General features: G+C 46.9%; 1 protein-coding gene across 1 annotated transcript in view; it reads right to left on the bottom strand.

The window, feature by feature from the left end:
- Window positions 1-23,924, bottom strand: part of LOC140394025 (uncharacterized) — a 654,493-nt gene that overhangs the window by 414,103 nt on the left and 216,466 nt on the right. The window contains exons 15-18 of the mRNA XM_072480809.1: window positions 20,789-20,913; window positions 11,914-12,204; window positions 11,125-11,283; window positions 2,212-2,396 (exon numbers count right to left, since the gene is read on the bottom strand). Of these exons, the coding sequence (XP_072336910.1) occupies window positions 2,212-2,396; window positions 11,125-11,283; window positions 11,914-12,204; window positions 20,789-20,913 (760 nt within the window). The remainder of the gene's footprint in view (window positions 1-2,211; window positions 2,397-11,124; window positions 11,284-11,913; window positions 12,205-20,788; window positions 20,914-23,924) is intronic.

The following is a 23,924-nucleotide window of genomic DNA, read 5'->3' as shown; positions in this document are numbered from 1 at the left end:
TGAGTTGGTCACATCCCCTTGGTCCAAGGTCGGCATTGACCTGTTCCACGTGCTGGGCAGGGACTATGTCCTGATTGTAGACTACTTTTCAAACTACCCGGAGGTGGTACGTTTACACGACATCATATCGTCTGCAGTCATCCGAGCCTGTTAGGACACCTTTGCTCGACACGGCATCCCACTCACTGCGATGTCGGACAACGGCCCCTGCTTCGCAAGCCAGGAATGGTCCAACTTTGCCAGGAGGTACAACTTTGTGCATGTGACATCCAGTCCCCTGTACCCCCAATCCAACGGCAAAGCGGAGAAGGGCGTCCACATAGTCAAACGGCCGATGCTGGGTCCGATTTCTACCTCGCCTTGCTGGCCTATCGCTCGGCCCCACTGTCCACTGGCCTGTCGCCAGCCCAGCTGCTCATGGGTCGCATCCTGAGGACGACGGTGCCGTCCATTCATGTCCCAGACCTCGACCACGTTCCGGTCCTTCAACGAATGCAACTGTCTCATGCACAGCACAAGGCGGCTCATGACTCCCGTGCAGCTGATCTCCCTGCTCTGGCTCCAGGTGACAACGTTCTGGATGTTCCAGATGGTGGCTGGTCTGCAACTGCTGTGGTTCTTCGGCAGGTAGCTCCCCGTTCGTTCCTGGTTCGTCTACCGGATGCTCCATTCAGCGCCGCAATCGACGTGCCCTTTGGCTCATTCCGCGCTCGCTGCATGATCCTCCACCATTGCCACGCCCTCCTGTTGACCCTGACCTGGACTATGCAGAGATTCCGGTCACTCTGCATCCTCCTCACTCTGACGCAGTCCAGCCCGCTCCTCAGCCGGCGGCTCCCGACCCACCCTTGAGGTGGTCAACCAGAATTCGTCACCCACCTCAGAGACTTAATTTGTGAACTTTGTGAACTTATGGACTTTCTGATTTGTTCTGTTCTTCCATTCAATCGTTCAAGTGGTTTGTATATTGTGTTCATCTCGTTATGCTTGTGACACACTGTTTTTTTCTGCACCAGGCACCTTTCCATGTAAATAGCTTAGTTTTTATGTAGATGGTCCTGTAAATATTTGCACACACGTAGTCAGGAACATTCACTATACACTATTTATTGCCACGCAGGTACGTTTTTTAGAAAAGGGGGGGGGATTTCATAATATACACCAGTATATCATGGTGCAGACACACACACTGATGGACACACAGCAAGCCCAATCAACATACACACCGCAGCCAATCACCAGTGAGAGCACACGCACTATAAAGACCGGGGGCATCAGAGTTCCCGCTCATTCGAGGTGCAGCATGCTAGGAGGACAGAGCTCACAGCCTGCAGCACAGACATTCACCATGTGCTGAGTGCATCGACAGGTTAGGACAAGGCAAAGGTCTTTAGTTAAAGCTAGTATCGTATTAACCCACAGTCTAAGTATGTTTAAACAGTTAATGATTCAATAAAATAGTGTTGCACTATTTCAAGTGTTGGTGACCTGTATGTGATCCAGAACACCCAACACATCAACGGCCACCACTTTGAAGGCACCCCCCCCAATGCCCTCTCAATCCATCTTGATTTTTTATAGCGGGCTCAAAACAGCGGATGAGTGAAGTGAAAAAGACATCCAAGAGCTATCAGCTTCAGCAGTAGACTCAGCTACTACATACAGCTAGGGTTCCATTTGCAGCCTCTTCTTCTGCCTGTGTATACCGAGCATAAAGCACTCCTCAACATTTTCCCGACCAACATCCGAAAAATAGAGCAGGTTACACAATTATGTACACAATTTGCTTTTAAACAAGCTCAGTTGACTGACGGCTGGTCTATGATGTGGAGCGACGCCAACCGCGCAGGTTCAATCCCTGTATCAGCTAAGTTATTCATGAATGCCCCGCCTTCTCAACCTTGCCCCTCACCTGAGCTGTGGTGATCCTCAGGTTAAATCACCACCAGTCAGATCGCCCCCTCAAATGGGAAAGCAGCCTTCCAATTTATGACATGGTGACGTATTGTCAACCTGACCTGGTCATTTACATACATGGAGGGGGAGGACTGCTTGATTTCCTGCTGTAAAATCCAACCCATAACGTAGCAACGCTTATTTTCATGCAAATGTTAACATGTGAAGCAATTTTGTTTTATTTCACCACACTGTGAAACAAAATCAATATAAATTTCATCACATTTATTATTGCAGTTTTCTTTGTGTCCCTACCTTGGCTTGATGAAACCAGTGATGATAAAGTCTGTCCGCTGCTTAAGGTCAACATTGCCTTTAATTTTAATGTTAGTGGCAGCTGATGCGTTCACAGCAAGTTTAATAGGTAGGCCTGAAATGGATGAAAATGTCACCTCCTCTGTAGCTAGACTTGTCCTTCTGCTATACTGTACTTCCTGACCCTGAAGAGAAACAATGAAATGAACAGAGTCACTACACAGAACTGGACAGTGCAGTTGATGAAAATTATTGTTGGCAATAATCCAGACAAACATCCTGGCCTGGAATTTCACTGCCGATTAGGGCATCTCCAGGCCCTGCAAAACCGATCCAGGAAGCAGAGGCCTGTTCTGGAGGGGGGGTGGGGAGGGTCAGGTACGCCACCCTCGGAATGAGTGCGGGGGTGGCTGGGTGGAATCCACACAATTCCTACAGTGCAGGAGGAGGTCATTTAGTCCATGAAGTCTGCACTGACCCTCTGAAAGAGCACCCTACCTAGGCCCACTTCTCCATCCTATCCCCGTAGCCCCACCTAATATGCACATCTTTGGACACTTAAGGGGAAATTTTAGCATGGTCAATCCATCTAACCTACACATCTTTCGATACTAATGGGCAACTTTAGCATGGTCAATCCACCTAAACTGAAAATCCTGATGGACAATTTAGCATGGTCAATCCACCTAACCTGCACATCTCTGAACTGTGGGAGGAAACCGGAGGAAACCCATGCAGATACGGGGAGAAAGTGCAAAACGCCACACTACCAGAAGTGATGTGGAGGCTTTAGAGAGGGTGCAGAAGAGTTTTACCAGGATGTTGCCTGGTATGGAGGGCATTAGCTATGAGGAGAGGTTGAATAAACGTGGTTTGTTCTCACTGGAACAAAGGAGGTTGAGTGGCGACCTGATAGAGGTCTACAAAATTATGAGGGGCATAGACAGGGTGGATAGTCAGAGACTTTTTCCCAGGGTAGAGGGGTCAATTACTAGGGAGCATAGGTTTAAGGTGTGAGGGGCAGGGTTTAGAGGAGATGTACGAGGTAAGTTTTTTTTACAGAGGGTGGCGGGTGCCTGGAACTCGCTGCCGGAGGAGGTGGTGGAAGCAGGGACGATAGTGATGTTTAAGGGACATCTTGACAAATACATGAATAGGATGGGAATAGAGGGATACGGACCCCGGATGTGTAGAAGATGTTAGTTTAGATGGGCAGCATGGTTGGCGCACACTTGGAGGGCCGAAGGGCCTGTTCCTGTGCTGTACTTTTCTTTGTTCTTTGACAGTCACCCAAGGCCAGATTCTAACCTGGGTCCCTGGCGTATAATTTTTAAGTTGAAAATATATTTGTGTTTAGTAAGGTAAAAAGGGTTCCGGTATCATTTAGGTTTTGTTTGTGAACCCTTGGTGCTGGGAAGTCTGGATGGACTCCTGACTGAAAGGTCAAGTATTTTGGATTCGTCCGTATGTAGACATTTTTAACGATATTTTACAACCCCTGAAGAGATGGGAGTTTACTGATTGTCAGTAGGAAAACTTTACTGTTGCTTTATGACAGTGGTCTGGAACCCAGACACGAGAAAAAATAGGAGAGAGTTAAGTGAGTGATGCCAGGGATTTTCAGCTACCTGAGAAGAAAACATTACAAGGCTATTGGGGCAGTAGGTGACTGAATAGTCAGTTATATAACTCAGTAAAGTGGTCAATTTAGCAGAGATGCAACTGGAAGACTGAGCTTAGATTGTGGTGTATAGGTATCTCGGGAAGAGATCCGAATTGTGTGAAAAACAATTCTGAGTGAATGCTCAGAACTTCACCAGGAGAAAACAGTTTGCAATTGCGTCAGTGTCACTTTGTATATCAAGCTAGTGGTATCTCTTCACTGGTTATGTGTCTGTAAATATGTTGCTAGGGTAAAGGATGGATCAAAATTTGAAGCATCTTCTTGTGGTTTTTTTTTTTTTTTAAACTGATATATTTTTACTTGGTGTAATACATTTCTTGTTTAATAAATATTTTATTCTTTGTGTTAAAGGTTCATTCGCAGACTCCTGTGAATTTGTTCAGTATCTTACCTCCCTGGTTTCTTAAAAGAAAAGTTACAATCTATCCAGCCAGGTTTCACTTTAGGATCTGACTTGTCCAGTATTAACAGCTTGGATCATAGCACAAAGCATTCCATCTCATGCACCTCTACCCACCCCCTATGGCACATCATTCCCCCAATGCCCCTCTATCTGCTATGGCTCATCATACCCCCATGCCAACCCATGCCCACTACACATCCATGTTATCCTTTATAACCCCTATACTAACTTAGTGTCAACTAATGTCATCCCATGACCTGACCCACAACCCTTTGCCCCTGACATCTCCATCCCAATTCAACCAGTGTCTATCATGGGCCATCCTCCGAAGCCATGCTGACATTAAACAAAATTGTGTGCGTATTGACGATGTCACTATTTTAAACAAATCATGAATTGATTAAAAAATATTCAATATGTAGAAATCCCTTCAACTACTCTCTTATGGACTTCCGGGTGCGGCGATGACCAGCTGAGTCGCACGTTTCGGCAGCTCCCGGTGAAACGGACTTTTGGGCTCTTGATAGGAGCCCCAACGGCAATTGTGACAGCTAAAAACACTGTGCGGTAAACCAGAAGGGAATCCCCCCTGGATACGGATGAAAAAAGGAGGAGAAAGTGGCCGGATTGCAGTGGATCCTTTAGAACAGCGGCAAGGAAGGCAAGCAAAAACCAAGATGGCGTCGGAAGGTGGCAGTTTAACATGGGGCCCTGAACAACACGAGTTCTTGAAATGCTGTGTGGAAGAGCTCAAAAAGGAAATGAAGAAAGAGCTGTTGGCCCCGATACTCCAGGCGATCGAAGGGCTAAAGGGAGAACAAAAGACCCAGGAGCGGGAGCTTCGGGTCGTGAAGGCAAAGGCAGCCGAGAATGAGGACGACATACAGGGCCTGGTGGTGAAGACGGAGACGCATGAGGCACATCAGAAACGATGTGTGGAAAGGTTGGAGGCACTGGAGAACAATGCAAGGAGGAACAACCTGAGGATTCTTGGTCTTCCTGAAGGTGCGGAGGGAGCGGACGTCGGGGCATATGTGAGCACGATGCTGCACTCGTTAATGGGAGCGGAGGCCCCGGCGGGTCCGTTGGAGGTGGAGGGAGCATACCAAGTGATGGCGCGAGGACCGAGAGCAGGAGAAATTCCCAGAGCCATAGTGGTGAGATTCCTCCGTTTTAAGGATAGAGAAATGGTCCTTAGATGGGCAAAGAAAACTCGGAGCAGTAAATGGGAGAACGCGGTGATCCGCGTTTATCAAGACTGGAGTGCGGAGGTGGCGAGAAGGAGGGCGAGCTTTAATCGGGCCAAGGCGGTGCTTCATAAAAAGAAGATAAAATTTGGAATGCTGCAACCGGCAAGACTGTGGGTCACATATCGAGGGAGGCACCACTACTTTGAGACGGCGGATGAAGCGTGGACTTTTATTGTGGAAGAAAAACTGGAATGAGCGGGTTATTAAAAAGAATGTTTGAACAAAGTGGTGAGGCGAATGTGGGGGGGCGAAGAGGGGGGTTAAAAAGGGGGGAAAGAGGAGTTTTATGTACTAATCCTGCGATGTGGTAACTTTTCGCTCTTCCACAGGTGGTGATGGGGGGAGGAGGGGAGGTGGAGGAGATGGGGCGTTGGCCATTGGGGGCGGGGCCAAGGGAGAAGCGCGGGCTTGGTTCCCGCGCTATGATAATCATGGCGGGAATAGAGAAGCAGGAAGGAGGGGGCGTCGCACGGTGCGAGCCGAGGTCACGGGGGGAAGCCGAGGTCGGCCAGAGTTTGCTGACTTCTGGGAGCAACATGGGGGGAGTAATTACGCTAGCGGGGGATCTAGCGGGGGGGGGGGTGGGAGGGGGGAATTACTGGGTTGCTGCTGCTGGGGAGAGGGGGGAGCTGGTATGGGAGGGGATGGGCGGGGGGGCACCACCTGGGGGAGATACAGCTGCGTGGGAACCGGGTGAGGAGCTGGAAAAAGGGGATGGCTAATCGACAAGGGGGGGGTAGGAAGCCCCCCAACCCGGCTTATCACGTGGAACGTGAGAGGGCTCAACGGGCCGATAAAGAGGGCACGGGTACTCGCACACCTTAAGAAACTTAAGGCAGATGTGGTTATGTTACAGGAAACGCACCTGAAACTGATAGACCAGGTTAGGCTACGTAAAGGATGGGTGGGGCAGGTGTTCCATTCGGGGCTAGATGCGAAAAACAGGGGGGTGGCTATATTAGTGGGGAAGCGGGTAATGTTCGAGGCAAAGACTATAGTGGCGGATAATGGGGGCAGATACGTGATGGTGAGTGGCAAACTACAGGGGGAGACGGTGGTTTTGGTAAACGTATATGCCCCGAACTGGGATGATGCCAATTTTATGAGGCGGATGCTAGGACGCATTCCGGACCTAGAGATGGGAAAGCTGATAATGGGGGGAGATTTTAATACGGTGTTGGAACCAGGGCTGGATAGGTCGAAGTCCAGGACTGGAAGGAGGCCGGCAGCAGCCAAGGTACTTAAAGATTTTATGGAGCAGATGGGAGGTGTAGACCAGTGGAGATTTAGCAGACCTAGGAGTAAGGAGTTCTCGTTTTTCTCCTATGTCCATAAAGTCTACTCGCGAATAGACTTTTTTGTGCTGGGAAGGGCGTTGATCCCGAAGGTGAGGGGAACGGAGTATACGGCTATAGCCATTTCGGATCACGCTCCACACTGGGTAGACTTGGAGATAGGGGAGGAAACAGGAGGGCGCCCACCCTGGAGAATGGACATGGAACTAATGGCAGATGAGGGGGTGTGTCTAAGGGTGAGGGGGTGCATTGAAAAGTACTTGGAACTCAATGATAATGGGGAGGTCCAGGTGGGAGTGGTCTGGGAGGCGTTGAAGGCAGTGGTTAGAGGGGAGCTGATATCAATAAGGGCACATAAAGGGAAGCAGGAAAGTAAGGAACGGGAGCGGTTGCTGCAAGAACTTTTGAGGGTGGACAGACAATATGCGGAAGCACCGGAGGAGGGACTGTACAGGGAAAGGCAAAGGCTACATGTAGAATTTGACTTGCTGACTACGGGCACTGCAGAGGTACAATGGAGGAAGGCACAGGGTGTACAGTACGAATATGGGGAGAAGGCGAGCAGGTTGCTGGCACACCAATTGAGGAAAAGGGGAGCAGCGAGGGAAATAGGGGGAGTGAGGGATGAGGAAGGAGAGATGGAGCGGGGAGCAGAGAGAGTGAATGGAGTGTTCAAGACATTTTATAAAAAATTATATGAAGCTCAACCCCCGGATGGGAGGGAGAGAATGATGGGCTTCTTGGATCGGCTGGAATTTCCCAAGGTGGAAGAGCAGGAAAGGGTGGGACTGGGAGCACAGATCGAGGTAGAAGAAGTGGTGAAAGGAATTAGGAGCATGCAGGCGGGAAAGGCCCCGGGACCGGATGGATTCCCAGTCGAATTCTATAGAAAATATGTGGACTTGCTCGCCCCGGTATTGACGAGGACCTTTAATGAGGCAAAGGAAAGGGGACAACTGCCCCCGACTATGTCTGAAGCAACGATATCGCTTCTCTTAAAGAAGGAAAAGGACCCGCTACAATGCGGGTCCTATAGACCTATTTCCCTCCTAAATGTAGATGCCAAGATCCTGGCCGAGGTAATGGCAATGAGAATAGAGGAATGTGTCCCGGGGGTGGTCCACGAGGACCAAACTGGGTTTGTGAAGGGGAGACAGCTGAACACGAATATACGGAGGCTGTTAGGGGTAATGATGATGGCCCCACCAGAGGGGGAAACGGAGATAGTAGTGGCGATGGATGCCGAGAAAGCATTTGATAGAGTGGAGTGGGATTATTTGTGGGAGGTGTTGAGGAGATTTGGTTTTGGAGAGGGGTATGTTAGATGGGTGCAGCTGTTGTATAGGGCCCCGATGGCGAGCGTGGTCACGAATGGACGGGGATCTGCATATTTTCGGCTCCATAGAGGGACAAGGCAGGGATGCCCTCTGTCCCCATTATTGTTTGCACTGGCGATTGAGCCCCTGGCGATAGCGTTGAGGGGTTCCAAGAAGTGGAGGGGAGTACTTAGAGGAGGAGAAGAACACCGGGTATCTTTGTATGCGGACGATTTGCTACTATACGTGGCAGCATCCCCTCCGCCGGGTCTGCCACGTATAGTAGCAAATCGTCCGCATACAAAGATACCCGGTGTTCTTTTTTTAAAAGGATTGAAAAGAGCATCATGGGTTTTGTGTGGGCCGGGAAGACCCCGAGAGTGAGGAAGGGATTCTTACAGCGTAGCAGGGATAGGGGGGGGCTGGCACTACCGAGCCTAAGTGAGTATTATTGGGCCGCTAATATTTCAATGGTGAGTAAGTGGATGGGAGAGGAGGAGGGAGCGGCGTGGAAGAGATTAGAGAGGGCGTCCTGTAGGGGGACTAGCCTACAGGCTATGGTGACAGCCCCATTGCCGTTCTCACCGAGGAACTACACCACAAGCCCGGTGGTGGTGGCTACACTGAAGATTTGGGGACAGTGGAGATGGCATAGGGGAAAGACTGGAGCCTTGGGGGGGTCCCCGATAAGAAACAACCTTAGGTTTGCCCCGGGGGGGAATGGGTGGGGGATATGGAATGTGGCAAAGAGCAGGAATAACGCAACTGAAAGATCTGTTTGTGGATGGGAAGTTCGCGAGTCTGGGAGCGCTGACCGAGAAATATGGGTTGCCCCAAGGGAATGCATTCAGGTATATGCAACTGAGGGCTTTTGCGAGGCAACAGGTGAGGGAATTCCCGCAGCTCCCGACACAAGAGGTGCAGGACAGAGTGATCTCAAAGACATGGGTGGGGGATGGTAAGGTGTCAGATATATATAGGGAAATGAGGGACGAAGGGGAGACTATGGTAGATGAACTAAAAGGGAAATGGGAAGAAGAGCTGGGGGAGGAGATCGAGGAGGGGCTGTGGGCAGATGCCCTAAGCAGGGTAAACTCGTCGTCCTCGTGTGCCAGGCTAAGCCTGATTCAGTTTAAGGTATTACACAGGGCGCATATGACTGGAGCACGGCTCAGTAAATTTTTTGGGGTGGAGGATAGGTGTGCGAGGTGTTCGAGAAGCCCAGCGAATCATACCCATATGTTTTGGTCATGCCCGGCACTACAGGGGTTTTGGATGGGGGTGACAAAGGTGCTTTCAAAAGTAGTGGGGGTCCGGGTCGAACCAAGCTGGGGGTTGGCTATATTTGGGGTTGCACAAGAGCCGGGAGTGCAGGAGGCGAGAGAGGCCGATGTTTTGGCCTTTGCGTCCCTAGTAGCCCGGTGCAGGATATTGTTAATGTGGAAAGAGCCCCCGGGGGTGGAGACCTGGATAAATGACATGGCAGGGTTTATAAAGCTAGAGCGGATTAAGTTCGTTCTAAGGGGGTCGGCTCAAGGGTTCACCAGGCGGTGGCAACCGTTCGTCGAATACCTTGCAGAAAGATAGATGGAATGGAAAAAAGAAGGCAGCAGCAGCAGCCCAGGATCGGGGGGGGGGGGGGGGGGGGGGGAGGGGGAGAGGAGGGGGGTGGAGGAGGAACCAGAAGGACTCTCAGGGTTGTTAATATATACTGTATAATATGTATAGGTCGTTGCGACAGATAATTATATATTGGACTGTTAAATTATATTTTTGGAGAGTGTTACTTGTGATAAGGCAGTTGCCAATTAGGGTTAGTTTTCATTTTTGTTATTTATTATTTATTCATTTTTTGTTTATAAAATAGGTCATTGTTATTTGTGTTGTTATAATATTGTGTAAAGGATGCACAATGTACTGTGTTGGTTGACCAAAAACTTTCAATAAAATATTTATAAAAAAATTTTTTTAAATAAAAAAATAAAAACTACTCTCTTATGAAAACAAACATTTCCATTCTATAACCATCTGGAGCTGCTCACTTAACAGGCATCACACTGTAATAATGTTAAGTTGTAAAATCAGTCATGCAATATATATCCTATAACAATAGCCGTCAGGCATTTCTAGAGCAAAATATCAGATTTTCATTTAAGCCCAGCAGAGTTAAATCTCTTGTTAATTTTGACACTTCCAATGAGATTTGACAGTCTGGACAGTTCCAATGAGTTCATCCATGTTTTACACATAATCTGATCTACCCAAAGAGTGCCTACCTCTCCAAAAGGGTAACCAAGTGAATCCATGGGTTTTAGACGTGTTTCTACCAAGTCTAATCTGCACCCTTTGGGTTTCAGTCACCAAAATCACATGAGTGGAGACAGCTGTGGATTTATACAGACATCTGCTCTGCGAACAATGGATGAAGGGTTTATAACCTGCCCCAATTTTCCTTCTCTCATCCCTGCAAAAGTGTTGGAGTCAGGGTTCACGAGCGGGACTTCAGGATTCGGGCCTCTGCTGGAGATTCCGATCCCTGCCATGTGTCAAACTGGTCTTTCTACACATCCTCTTCCAACTGAGAGCATCCCCGAGGCGAATAAGGGTATTTGTTACTACTCTTGGGTAATATATTGATTCATTTCCAATCATTAAGCACAGATATATATCCTTTTTAAATTTAAAGTAAGCAATTCATTTTTTTCCCCAATCAAGTGGCAATTTAGTGTGGCCAATCCACCTGCCCTCCACATCCTTGGGTTGTGGGAGTGCAAACTCCACACGGATAGTGACCCGGCACCGGGAATGAACCCGGGTTCTCTACTCCGTGAGGCAGCAGTGCTAACCACTGTGCTAACCACTGCAGTCAAGCACAGGTATTAGCTAATCTATTTAGCATTGCCGGAATGGGTTCATTGAATTTGGATTCCATTGGTAATGACCAAAAAGGTGAGATTTCCAGTACCTTTAGGAGTTTAATTGCAATTTCTGCCATGTCCAGGGAGTATTGCTTGATCTGGGTCCTCATGGTACTGCAGTCTATAAAGCTCAGCTCGTTGCCAAATATCTTCACGCTCAGGCCACATGTCAGCTTCTTCTTCTTCTTTGCCATCCTTTTTGCAAACTTAATCAGTGAAACAAGAGAAAGATCTCAGTCCAGTACAAGTATGGGGAGGACAACTTAATGGAAGAGTATACCTTGCACTAAGTCATTGCAATCACAGGGGTTTAAAGCTGTTTCAGAATGACTGATATTCAGCTCATTTCGAGCACAGCACCACCTGAGGCATAATCCCAACTGGTCAGAAATCCAAACACTGCTGTACCTCCCAGTATACGGAATGTGGACTTTATCATTGGAGTTAAATAGAGAATTCGAATTTCAAAATGATTCAGGAACATAACTTCACTTAATAGTTAGTTTTTTTGCAAAGTTATGGACATTTTTGGGTTGGGACCCCTTTGGTTTCTTGGGTCAGCATGCACTATTCCAGGGGCAGTTCAAACCTTCTAGTGTGGGACTTGAAAGAAATAGCACTGAACGCCTAGTTTGTTCTGGGCAGTATCCTTTTTCTGAGTATAACATAAAATCATGAATTTGTGAAGTTTGCCACTGGCACAAATGACAATGAGTGCAAGTGAAAGCCTCTTTGGATATATTATTTATTATTCTCCCAAAATTCCAGTTTAGATCAGATCGGACTTTACTTGCACTGGTATATTGAAAATAACTCATTGAAAAGCACATCCTTACTTGGGCCTCGATTTCATAAATCCGGTTATAGTCCACGTTGTGACAGCTATGATTTGCCTTCTGAAGCCTGGGTTTCTCCACTTGCTGCTTGGTTGCTGTAACTTTGCTGATAGCGTGTCTCTGCACAGCTCCCTTCTTACCCACCGCCTGAACGGGAGCCTTTGACGGATTTTTCATCTTCCATTTTTTCCCTGAATTCTTCATGTTTTTGGGGCTGTCCATAAAGGGAGCATGCTTGTGACCAAATATTTTCTGTATCAGGTGCTCCGCATTCTCTACTCTAAGGCCAACCTGCACAAACACAATCAGAAAAATGGCATATTGTGATGTTAAAAAATGGTTTATCCTTCATTGTACAAATAATCGTCATTCTCAAATACAAAGCTTCATTATCAAGGTCACTGATTTGCACTTTTCCTGGAGAAAATAGGTAGGATTGTGGAATCTGGGACCAAAATGTCTTTTTTCATAGAATTTACAGTGCAGAAGGAGGCCATTCAGCCCATCGAGTCTGCACCGGCTCTTGGAAAGAGCACCCTACCCAAGGTCAACACCGCCACCCTATCCCCATAACCCAGTAACCCCACCCAACACTAAGGGCAATTTTGGATACTAAGGGCAATTTATCATGGCCAATCCACCTAACCCGCACATCTTTGGACTGTGGGAGGAAACCGGAGCACCCGGAGGAAACCCACGCACACACGGGGAGGATGTGCAGACTCCGCACAGACAGTGACCCAAGCCAGAATCGAACCTGGGACCCTGGAGCTGTGAAGCAATTGTGCTATCCACAAGGCTACCGTGCTGCCTAATTGTGTTAAATGTAGATGAACATTCAGTGCTCCTGTACAATTATTCCATGTCTGCTATTTCAGTGGCAGAGTTGATCCATTTAAAATGGGTCCTGTATTCATCCACCATTATCACTAAAAATTATTTCTAGATTGCAATCCCCAAAACACAAGATCTCGAGTCATAAAAACAGCTTTTGACTCATTGCCTAGATTTTCTCATCGGGTGTAAGCTTGGCTGGATTCACTAGGCGCACCCTTAATGCAATTAGTGTTGAATGATAGAGGCAAGATTTTGACAACGAAAATAACTCGTTGAAAGGCAAGACAAAAATATTTCCTGCAGCTCGTGCAAGATTTAACGGTCACATTGGTTCTGACTTTCTGCGCTTTAAGATTATTTCGTAGCTCAGGAGGTCTGGAAGCAGAGTTAATATGTGCTTTCATATGTGGCCTCGTGGGGCAGAGAATCCAACCAACCCTACATGTGCATCAGCCTAAGAGGAATGGAATTATGAGTGGTGGATTACTAGATCAGTAAATCATTTGCCTGGGCCTTATTGGGACTCTAACAATGAAAAAGGCGCCCCAGATATCACCAGGCATAATTAGCCATACCCAGAAGAGTTGGAGCCAACCTATGGGTTTACACCAGTAATGGGGTGTAAACTAGTGAAGACCATGAAGGGAACTTGACTTGAAAGGTCAATCGTCTTGTGTGTCCAGAGCATCATTACTGGTGCCCATTCCAACCTTTCTCCTGCTTTCAACATGGCCACTGATTGGTATGCCCACATGCCCACTAGCATCAGTGATTCAAGTCATGGAACATCTTGCTGCAGTCAATTTTCTTGCTTATCGAAGCATTTGCCTCCCAGGATTTCTGAGACCTTCAGTGCCTTAAGTAAAAGCAGGACATGCTGGATAAAAACAGAAAATACAGAGAGAGAAACCGAGTTAACATTCCGAGTCTGTATGACCGGTTGTAGAAGTCACATGGACTCGACATGTTATCTCGGTTTCTCCCTCCACAGATGCTGCCAGACCTGCTGAGTTTATCCAGAATTTTCTGTTTTTATTTCAGATTTCCAGCATCCGAAGTATTTTACTTTAATTCAGTGAGTGCCTTGTCCTGGAGGCCCATCTCCTTGACCCCCAAAACATCAACAGGGTCCACAGTAGACTTCCATAGTGGATGCATTCCTGGCTTAACCGCCAAGATCATGTAACCCTTGCAAATCTTAGGTCGCATTTAATAGAATTTTCCACTGTCAGTCTTTGTACAAATGTGAAGGTGGACACTAGCACCAGCTCTTCTGCTATTTCTCTGGGAATTCCTTAAGAATCTGAGATTAGGGGTGTGATCTACACTAGAATCGGAGCAGAACATGGTTGGTAGACCCCAGGAGAGTTCTCTTCCCCAACCCCCAGTATCCTGACAGCCGTTATGCCTCATAGGACCTAACCAGATCTGATCTTGTGGTACATTGCAATCCGTTTCTGGCACACAGTGGGCGGGACCCAGTATCACACTTCTGGAGTTTAAGAATCCACTTAGCCGTGCTGCTTTCGGATAGAACGGCAACCCAGGATCTACCGGCCTTGCTGAGGAGACCCCAGCTGGACCCCGTTCAGTACTGCGCCCACAAATGGGGACCAGGTGGAACAGTACCTGGGGGTGGGGGTCTCCCAGGCGATCAGAGATCCCCGGGTGGTCGATCCCCTTGCAGGATGGCACCCTGGCACTGTTGGTGCCACCCGGGTATCTTGGCACTGCCACCCTGGCAGTGACCCCCTTGAAGTGCCACCCGGGTCTGAGCCTGGCACTGGCAGGGTTCCCAGGTGGCAGTGCTCGGCTGATAGGAGCACTGCCAGGTAAGCAGTGCCAAGGTACCAAGCTGGAATTTTGCCTCTGCTGGGATCGGACCCAGGAATGCCCTGTCTGCATGAGGTGTGGTGCAGGGGGGCTCGAGGAGCCCCCAACAGGTGAGTTGGGGGGGTCGTATCAGGGGGTAGAGAGATCGGGGTGAAGGAAATGACGCTAAGTGCGGCATAGCGTTCCCGGGCTTAATCCTGCCCAGAAAGGACTCTATTTTGTTTTCGGTCTATCGTGCCCTTCCTTGATTTACGATTCCAAATGGGCTGAAATAATTTCTGAGTGGTATTGTGTACTTGCATCTTCATCAAATCAGTCAACGAAGAACAAGTTGTCAAATCCTTCTAATACTACTGCTAGCTGGTCATGAAGACCAAGCTTAAACTGCTTGCTTGAGCAAATAAGGGATCTGTCACTTTGTTTTATATATCTGTATACTGTGAATTGATTAGTGAGGGTGTTGTTGTTTGGTGTACCTTAGATCTGCCTACAGGCATATGAGTTCACAGCGCCCTTCACAGCTGCTGATTGTGCCTGGAGTGAAGGATTGTATGTTCAGGCCACTTGTGCACAAGCAACAACAGATTGACAGCCTCCATTGTGAATCACTGCTCCTCCAGCAATTGTAACTGATGTGTTAAGTAAGTTGGTTCAACGTTGACTGCAACTGGATGCAGTGAAACTAGAAACAGGCTTCTGACACAGGAGATGGTCCAACATTGTTTTATTGGACTTCCTGATTGCTGTACACAATCTGCTGTGACACTATCAATCTGACTGATAACCTCATACTGGCTTGACCAGACTAACTCTCTACCTCATGGTGATAGTGCTCACTGGCTGGTGCACTCTTACTATCTCAGTAGCTGTATCCTGTAGAGAGAGGTAGAGCCTTAATGCCCTGTGTGCTTTATAGTGGTGGTGTCCTGTCTGGTGATTGGTTGTTATGTGTCGTGTGTTCATTGGTTATCCTGTGTGTCAATCACTGCCTGTCTGCATCTCATTATATGCATGAGTGGATATTATGACAGTAACTATACCTCCACAAAGTATAAAAAATGGCGAGAGAGTCCCGTTCAGAAGCTCATTACAGCTGTTTTACAATAGTCCGGAGCTTCCTAAACCGTAATTGATCTCCTGGTGGGGCTTGTGGAATATGATCTTCCTCGCTAGTGGGCGGAGTCCCACCCAACTGGAGCTCGTAAGATTGAGCATAAAGGCCGGCCCAAACATGGACCAGCATGTTGGTTGTCCCAACATGAACTGTGAACTCTCCCATGGGAAGACTTGTCACCTTAAATAAATTCTATTATTTATCCTACCACTGACTTTCTGGTTATTAAGATATCACAGAGGTAATTTCACAGAATTTTCTGATATGCGACAACAGTGAGTGAATTCCCCTGTCGGCCACACAGTCTCGTAAATGTGAACTAATAACACACACCGTCTTAAGATAAATAAGTTTAAATTATGAACAGACTGCATGGAGCAGTCAGGTGGTGTAGGATCAGAGCTGGTCTTCCAACCAGGGGTACAAAGCTCAAATCTTAGCCTGGATCCGTCTGAAGTTGATTGTTGAATGAATTTTGGCAGTTCTCAACCAGATGTGGATGAAGAACTTCACGATGAATCAGTGTCAAATTTGGAAGGTGGACTGGATCGCACAGCGCCGGTGGAAGGACAGGAACTAAGGAGCAGTTCAGCACTTCTTCTACCTCTAAAAAGTTTAATTACCAGCACAAAAAATATACTGCGCTTCGGGCAAACTCTCCTGTCATGATTTCGATTGAGATTTAACTGTTCCAAAATTATTTACTTTGAAAGAATTTGCCCCTGTTGGTCAAAAAATAAAATCTGCTCCACTCCATTAATCAACAAGGAATCTGCATTGGAATGGAGAAGGCACCACCTGTTCTTTAAGGTTCAGGAGTTGAAAGCTAATGTTTTGATAACTGTGGCCATTATGAATGCTTGGCTGAGTTCCAAAATCTTTTGCAGTGTTGAAATCTGATGACACAGCTGCTCGGGCGGCGATTAACAGTTTTAAGAGGTTTTAATAACAATCCGCCTTTGTGGTATCTGAATGCATGGTTGTTTGCACAATGTAATGACCACTTAAGGGATTAAACATTTTTTCTGTGGGAGACAATTTTTTTTTGTGCAGTATCAATGACAAAGGTTGGAGTGAGAATTTTATTAATTGTTGCAGGTTTAATTTATTTCACCTGCATTCATTGTGACTGCATGACTTTTGAGGACTGTACATAGTATAAAGTAAAGTGTAAAGTCACCATCGTCCCAGATAACCATAGGCTGCTTTCCCCGTTTGAGGAGAAGAGCTGACTGGTGGTTTTTTACCCTAAGGATCACCTCACTTCAGGTGAGGGGCAAGATTGAGAAGACCTCATGAATAACCTCAGCTGGTACGGGAATTGAACCCGTGCTGTTGGCCTCACTCTGCATCATAAACCAGTTGTCTAGCCAACTGAGCTAAACCACCCCATGATGCATACATAGTGGATATTGGGTAAGTAGCTATGACGATGCAAGGGCGACATGGTGAGGGTGTGAAGGGATATGAGGGGACATTAAGGGAGCTGGGCAATCAGAGGATACTGGGATGGGAATGGAGATTTGAGGAGTCATGGGGGGACATGGGGTGGCATGGGGATGCGAGGGGGCATGTAGTGCGTGTGGGGAGGGGGGGGGAGGGCATGAGGTTTAGGAGGAACAATGTTGGTAGCTGGGCTACTGTCCCAGAGAACTGAGGTGGGCCTTGTAACCAGCCTGTCTCCACACCTACCCTCCTCCTGCACTGCAGTGTCGCACAAAAACCACACATGGAACCCAACCCTTTCTCAAAGAAACAGAAGTCCCAGGCAAAGCTAGTCAAAAGCCAGAGGTGTGTTTGTGAAGCTGCAAAAGAGTCCGACTCGCATTTTGCAAACCTGAGACGAAAATCCAGGGTTACCTCTCTGCTTCCTGAACCGTTATTTGACATTAACTCCCCATTTGCAAATCGGAGAAGGGGGGGGGACCAACCAGTTCATTTTAAAGCACAGGAACAGGGGACTTCATACAACTTTGCATTTAGAAACTACATAAAAGTGCAGTCAAGAGAATGATTCATTAGATCATACTGAGCGGGCAGGTGAGTAAGTCTGGAATTTCTGGTTGGAGCACGATAGGAAACCCATTATCACGAAAGGGAATCTTTTAACGTTATGACTGGAAAATACAGTCCTGTTTCTGTACACCGGGAAATGTTTTAATCTGAAACTACTAAACAGGCCATGTAAGCCCCAGTTAAATTCCCAATATATTTAGAATTTTAAAATATCGAAAGCGCAGTCACTCCTTTAATACTTGCAGCTATTTCTGGAGTGTTTTGCCTTCTGGCCAATAATTTCTCCACAGAACACAAAGGTTCTTTGACTGAATTCCTCTTTTTGAACACTTGAATAATCTTACCTTTGTTTGAGGGGCGACACAATAATCATATTGGCGATACTGGTGTGTGGCATGTGGAATATGAAGATAGGCCCAGCATGAGACCATTCAGCCCTGTAGGGCTGTTCTACCATTCTGCTACACTATGGCTTATCTTTATTTTAATACATCTGCACATTTTGGTTCTGTAACCCTTGCCTAACAAAAATCTATCAATCTTGGTTTTAACATTTTCAATTTACCCACCAAGCAGCTAAAAGGTTCGGGGCAGATGGATCCAGATTTTCACCATTCTTTGTGTAAAAATTAGTGCCTCCTGATATTCATAAAATCCCTACAGTGCAGAAGGAGGCCATTTGGCCCATCTGGTCTGCACCGACCCTCCGAAAGAGCATTTTACCTGGGCCCATTACACTGTAACCCCAGTTAACCTGCACATCTTTGTACACTTAAGGGACAATTTTAGAATGACAATCATCCTCACCTGCACACCTTTGGACTGTGGGAGGAAACCTGAGGACCCGGAGGAAACCCACGCAGACACGGGGAGAATGTGCAAACTCCACCCACACACCCACCCAAAGCTGGAATTAAACCCAGGTTCCTGGCGCTTCACTGCTGCACCATGGTGCCAACCCGCCAGTCTGGCGGTCATTTTAAGGTTATGATCCTTGATACTGGGCATCCCAAGCCAGCCCTCTCCACCCCCACCAGGGCTAATTGTCTCGCCATTTACCCCATCAACTTGATTATTTTCGATACCTCATTTTTATCAACTCCCAATCTTTTACATTTCAAAGTGATAAAAGCTTGTTTGATGTCATTTGCTCTCATGGTTTAACCCTCTGAGTTTCGGCATTGTTCTTGGTGATTCAGCACGTTTGCAACCCCTCCAAATCCAACTGTTCCTTCCCGAGGTGTGGTCCCCAGAATTGAACGTCTAACAAGAGTGCTGTACAGCTGCAGCATATCCTCCTCCTCCACTTATGCCCCAGCTCCTCTTGAGATAAATAGTCCAGTAGCCTTTTGAATGTAAAAAAAAATCTCTCCACCAATGGTTCCTGCACTTGGACTGTCAAACCTCTCTCAACATCCACCTTCTTACCATTTAGAAAATACTCTGACCTCCTTCTCTTAGCTTCAAAATGGATGACCACACCTTTCCCCACATTAAATTTCCTCTGTCAGTCTTCTCTACTCAGTCAATCAATGGCCCTTTGCACCTTTCTACCCCAATCTGGATAATTTGCTGTGCCATGTAACTTGGTGTTCTCAGCAACTTTGGGTCGCTGGTCCTTCGTCCCAGTCAGGAACAAATATAGTGGAAGACATCGACAGTGAATGTAATAAACTCTATTGAATTGAATCAAGATTAACAGAATTCTGCATGCTAGAATAGCAAACCCTTTCCTGACAGGCATAAATTGGTTAACTAACGTGGTTAATTCATTTACAGTGGGAAACATTTCTAAAAATCAGTGCAAAATGGGTGGGATTTTCTGGCCCTTCCTGCGGGCGGGATCTTCCAACCCTGCTAAAGGTGGGACGGGTGAATCATGCAAACATCATAGAAATCCACGGGACCAGAAGTGGTTGATCCCCCCAGTGGCCAATGGCGAGCTGTCTCGGTCACCGAAAATATGTCGCGGGGAAGGGAACATTCCATCCCAATGTCTGTAAAAATGGATTTCTAGATGATGGAAATGAAAGCGAGTCCCTTGTCAGGCGCGTTTAGCCGGGTGTTTCCCTATGCTGGCAGTGCCGAGAACGTCCCCGCTTTAAATAGGACTCTGCTTCATTTCTGGGCCTCGACAAGGAGTGCCCCGCCGAAGCCACAGAGTTCTATTTCCTGCAGTAACGTGTTCCGCTCGCCAGTGCAGGAAGAGATCAGGGCGCCATTTTTAAATGACGCCCCAATCTCTGAACCCCTCATCATGGCCTCCCAGCTCCCCCTCAATGCCACAACGTACCAATCAGGGGGTCCTCGAGCCCCCCGCACCCCACCTCATAAGGGCAGTGCAGCCCAGGCCCAATCCCCAGCATAGGCAAGATGCCACCTTGGCACTTGGGAACCAGGTGGCACCACCAGGGTGCCAGGCTAGCAGTCCCATGGTGGCACCGGGGGTGCCAGGGTACCTCCTGGCCCAGAGCCTGACCACCTAGGGGCCCCCGATCACCAGGATGACTGCCCCAAGCGCCAGTACCCCTGGTCCACGGTGGAGACCAGTACTAAATGGCACCCATTCGGGATCTATAAAGCACGGACGTTAGATCCTGCGCCTTGGGTAACTGCGACGCGATCATATTCAAGTGAGCCTGACTGCACACTTGAATATGCAAATCTCGTTCGATCTCACGAGGCGTAACGAGGCTGGTAAATCTCACTAGAGGCCTTTCACGAGATTTAACGGCCTTGTTGCGTCCCGAGTCCGGTGCGACGAGGTGGGTAGATTGCACCAATAACAGTAAAATTACATAAATGCTGGATAACCTTCTCAAAAAGATGTGTTGATGTAACTTACACTCACAGGCTGGCTGAGAAACGTTTGTGAAGTTCAAATAATCTGAGCAATTAATGAGGGATTTATTACTTTAACATTTTATGCCAAGTTTACCAGAGGTTGTGATAATAACAGGGACCCAGGTAATGTTGAAACATCTTTAGAGCAACAATATAAACAGACTTAAACAGCTTCTGAAGATCAAGCAATATTTAAAAATAGAACATTCAATTTGACTAAATGTAACCTGCCTCAAATAGATTAACAGCATAGCCCATCACATGTATGGTAAAATTTGCCATTGCTGAACGTGGTAAGAAGGACCTGGGGGCGAAAACAAGGGCTGCCTCTGCGTTTGCCCCGATCAAAAATGGTCCTGCAACAAATAAATGCAACAAAAAGCACTTTTAAATACTCGGACTTATTTGAAACCATCTTTTTAACTGCTTATTTTACATAATTAGCACCACAAATCTAAATGTTTACAACAGATCTGTCCAAAAAATCGAGAAAAATACAATGCCAGGAATTTTCTCTGGGTTTTTCCTGGTCCATTACTGTAATGTTACTGGAAACTCCTGTTTATTATCTGTGACTTCATGGCGATGGAGTAGGAGACGCCCAAGGTGCTGCCAAGTGAGATACAGCCAAGAAGAAATGGTGTTACAGAGATGGTGTTTTTAAATGGTTTAGTCAAACAAACAATGGCAAATGTGTGTTACAACAAAAATTGTGAAATATCACAGGCAGTTACAAGAACCAATATTATCCAAAAAATCACATGAATGGTGATATGTTATCAATCATGACCAAACTCTTTGTTGATTTTATATTTTGCAATTAATGTCACAGAATCAGAGAATAATACAATGCAGAAGACCCATCAAGTCTGCACTGACACATGAAATGAAAAACATCTAACCTACCTAACCCCATTTGCCAGCACTTGGCCCATAGCCTTGAATGTTATGACGTGACAAGTGCTCATCCAGGTACTTTTTAAAGGATGTGAGCCTCCACCACCCTCCCAGGCAGTGCATTCCAGATCGTCACCACCCTCTGGGTAAAAAGGTTTTGCCTCAAATCCCCCCTGAACCTCCTGCCCCTCACCTTAAACTTGTGTCCCCTCGTGAATGACCCTTCAACTAAGAGGAACAGCTGCTCCCTATCCACCCTGTCCATGCCCCTCATGATCTTGTACACCTCGATCAGGTCGCTCCTCAGCCTTCACTGCTCCAACAAAAACAATCCAATCCTATCCAACCTCTCTTTATAATTTAAATGTTCCAACCCAAGAAACATCCTGGTGAATCTTCTCTGTACCCCCTTCAGTGCAATCACATCCTTCCTATAATGTGGTGACCAGAATTGCACACAGTACTCCAGCTGTGGCCTCACCAAAGTTCTATACAACTCCATCATGACCTCCCCGCTTTTGTAATCTATGCCTCGATTGATAAAGCGAGTGTCCCATATGCATTTTTCACCCCCCTATTACCTGCCCTCCCACCTTCAGAGATCTATGTATAAACACTCCAAGATCCCTTTGTTACTCAGAACATGCCAGTATCATGCCATTCATTGAATACTTCCTTGTTACATTCCTCCTTCCAAAGTGTATCACCTCACATTTTTCAGGTATAAATACCATCTGCCACATTTCTGCCGATTTGACCATCCCTTCTATATCTTCCTGTAACCCAAGACATTCAACCTCACCGTTAACCACCCGGCCAATCTTTGTGTATTCCGCAAACTTACTGATCCTACCTACTGTAACTTACTACTGCTGTACTCCCTCGGATTGCTTTTCTGTACTATGCTGTGTCCCTATGCTGCTAACAGTTCTTTTCCCCTGCCAAGTTAGTTTAAACTCCAACAGCAATGGCAACCCTGCCGGCAAGGATGTTAGTTCACCATTCTGGTTTAGATATAGACCATCCTTCTTGTAAAAGTCCCACCTTCGCCAGAAACATTACAGTGATCCAGGAATCCAAAACCCTCCCCCCTGCACCAACTCTATCATAGATTTTACTCTGCACTATTATCTGCAATCTTAGGCAGTTACAGTAACGGACAGTTTTAATGTGCTGAACTCAAAGGCAACAATTTGGACACATCTCAAGCACATTGGAGCTATGTTCCCATTCTTACTCAAAATGGTGGGGTGAAGGCTTGGAAATGGAACTGTGCAATACTGAGTCCCGATTGTATGACATTGGCCGGAATCCTCTGGCCATTGGGATTCCCTGTTCCCACCAGTAGCGCACTCCCGCCTGCGTATTTCCCAAAAATCCCATTGACAAGCAGCGGGAGTGGAGAATTCCGCCGCCAGCCAACGGCGCACTGCCGTCAAACCCCCAGCTGGGGGAATGGAGAATCCGCCCAAAGTTATCCTTCCTCCCACGAAACGATTCACACAATGACAGGTCTGCGATCCACTAGAATTATTACACATGGACCCAACAATTCAGGAGCCAGAAACTCGAATGCAGAGTGTGTGCCTTTGGGATCCAAAAGCAACTGGATTTAAGCACCATTTAAGGACCTCCGGTATGGCTGTAATTTTCTTTCTGCCCAGTTTTTCTATCCTCTATCTGTCCTCCCTTAACAGTTCACACTTCTTGCAGATGTGGGGGCAATCGTTTAGTGATGTACCATGATGACCATTCTTCAAACATGAACTAAGAAGCATACAGTGCAGAAAGAGGTGGGTTTTTGAAAGAGTTGGCCAATAACTGCCCTTTCTCCCCCCCCCCCCCCCCCCCCCCCAGTCTTGCATCATTCAGTCTGGAGCACTGTAGATTAAAGGCCTAGACATTGGCCAAATTGGAAGCCCTTTAACAGTGGCGGGCACGACCTGATTCCGGGATTCTTTCCCCATTCTCTTCCCTAGCTATATTCACCAGTGCGGGATAAAGGTGCAGATATCCCACCACACACAGCACTCCCAACCTTGCCGACACTATTGAAGGGATTGGGCAATTCAATACACGCTACAAACTTTGTGCAGACGAGCCCTTTCCGTAAGAATGCATGGTTCACAGCACACAGCGGAATCGTGATACTTAGACAAAACCCAAGTACAAGTGGGGAACTAAAAAAGGACAGCTGCCTGCTCCTGGAATTTTTGATTGACAGGCTTTGAAATACAAACAAAAACCTGTTCTTTCAGTTCCAATAGTTGGATGATCTATTGTAAGTTGACCATTAGATTGCCAGTATTGTGTAAGTGTTAAAATGTATTAGAATACTTTGAAGCCACATATCATGCCTCAGTGCGAAATCCAGGAGCATAGCTGATTCCCATAGTATGTTAATACCTTTTCTGTCAGATGTTGGTCAAATATGAAGGGTCAAATTACTCTTATTTATTAACCAGTTGAT

The sequence above is a fragment of the Scyliorhinus torazame genome, chromosome 17, assembly GCF_047496885.1.
Source record: "Scyliorhinus torazame isolate Kashiwa2021f chromosome 17, sScyTor2.1, whole genome shotgun sequence".
NCBI lineage: Eukaryota > Metazoa > Chordata > Chondrichthyes > Carcharhiniformes > Scyliorhinidae > Scyliorhinus > Scyliorhinus torazame.
This window is presented reverse-complemented; position numbering and strand designations above follow the sequence as displayed.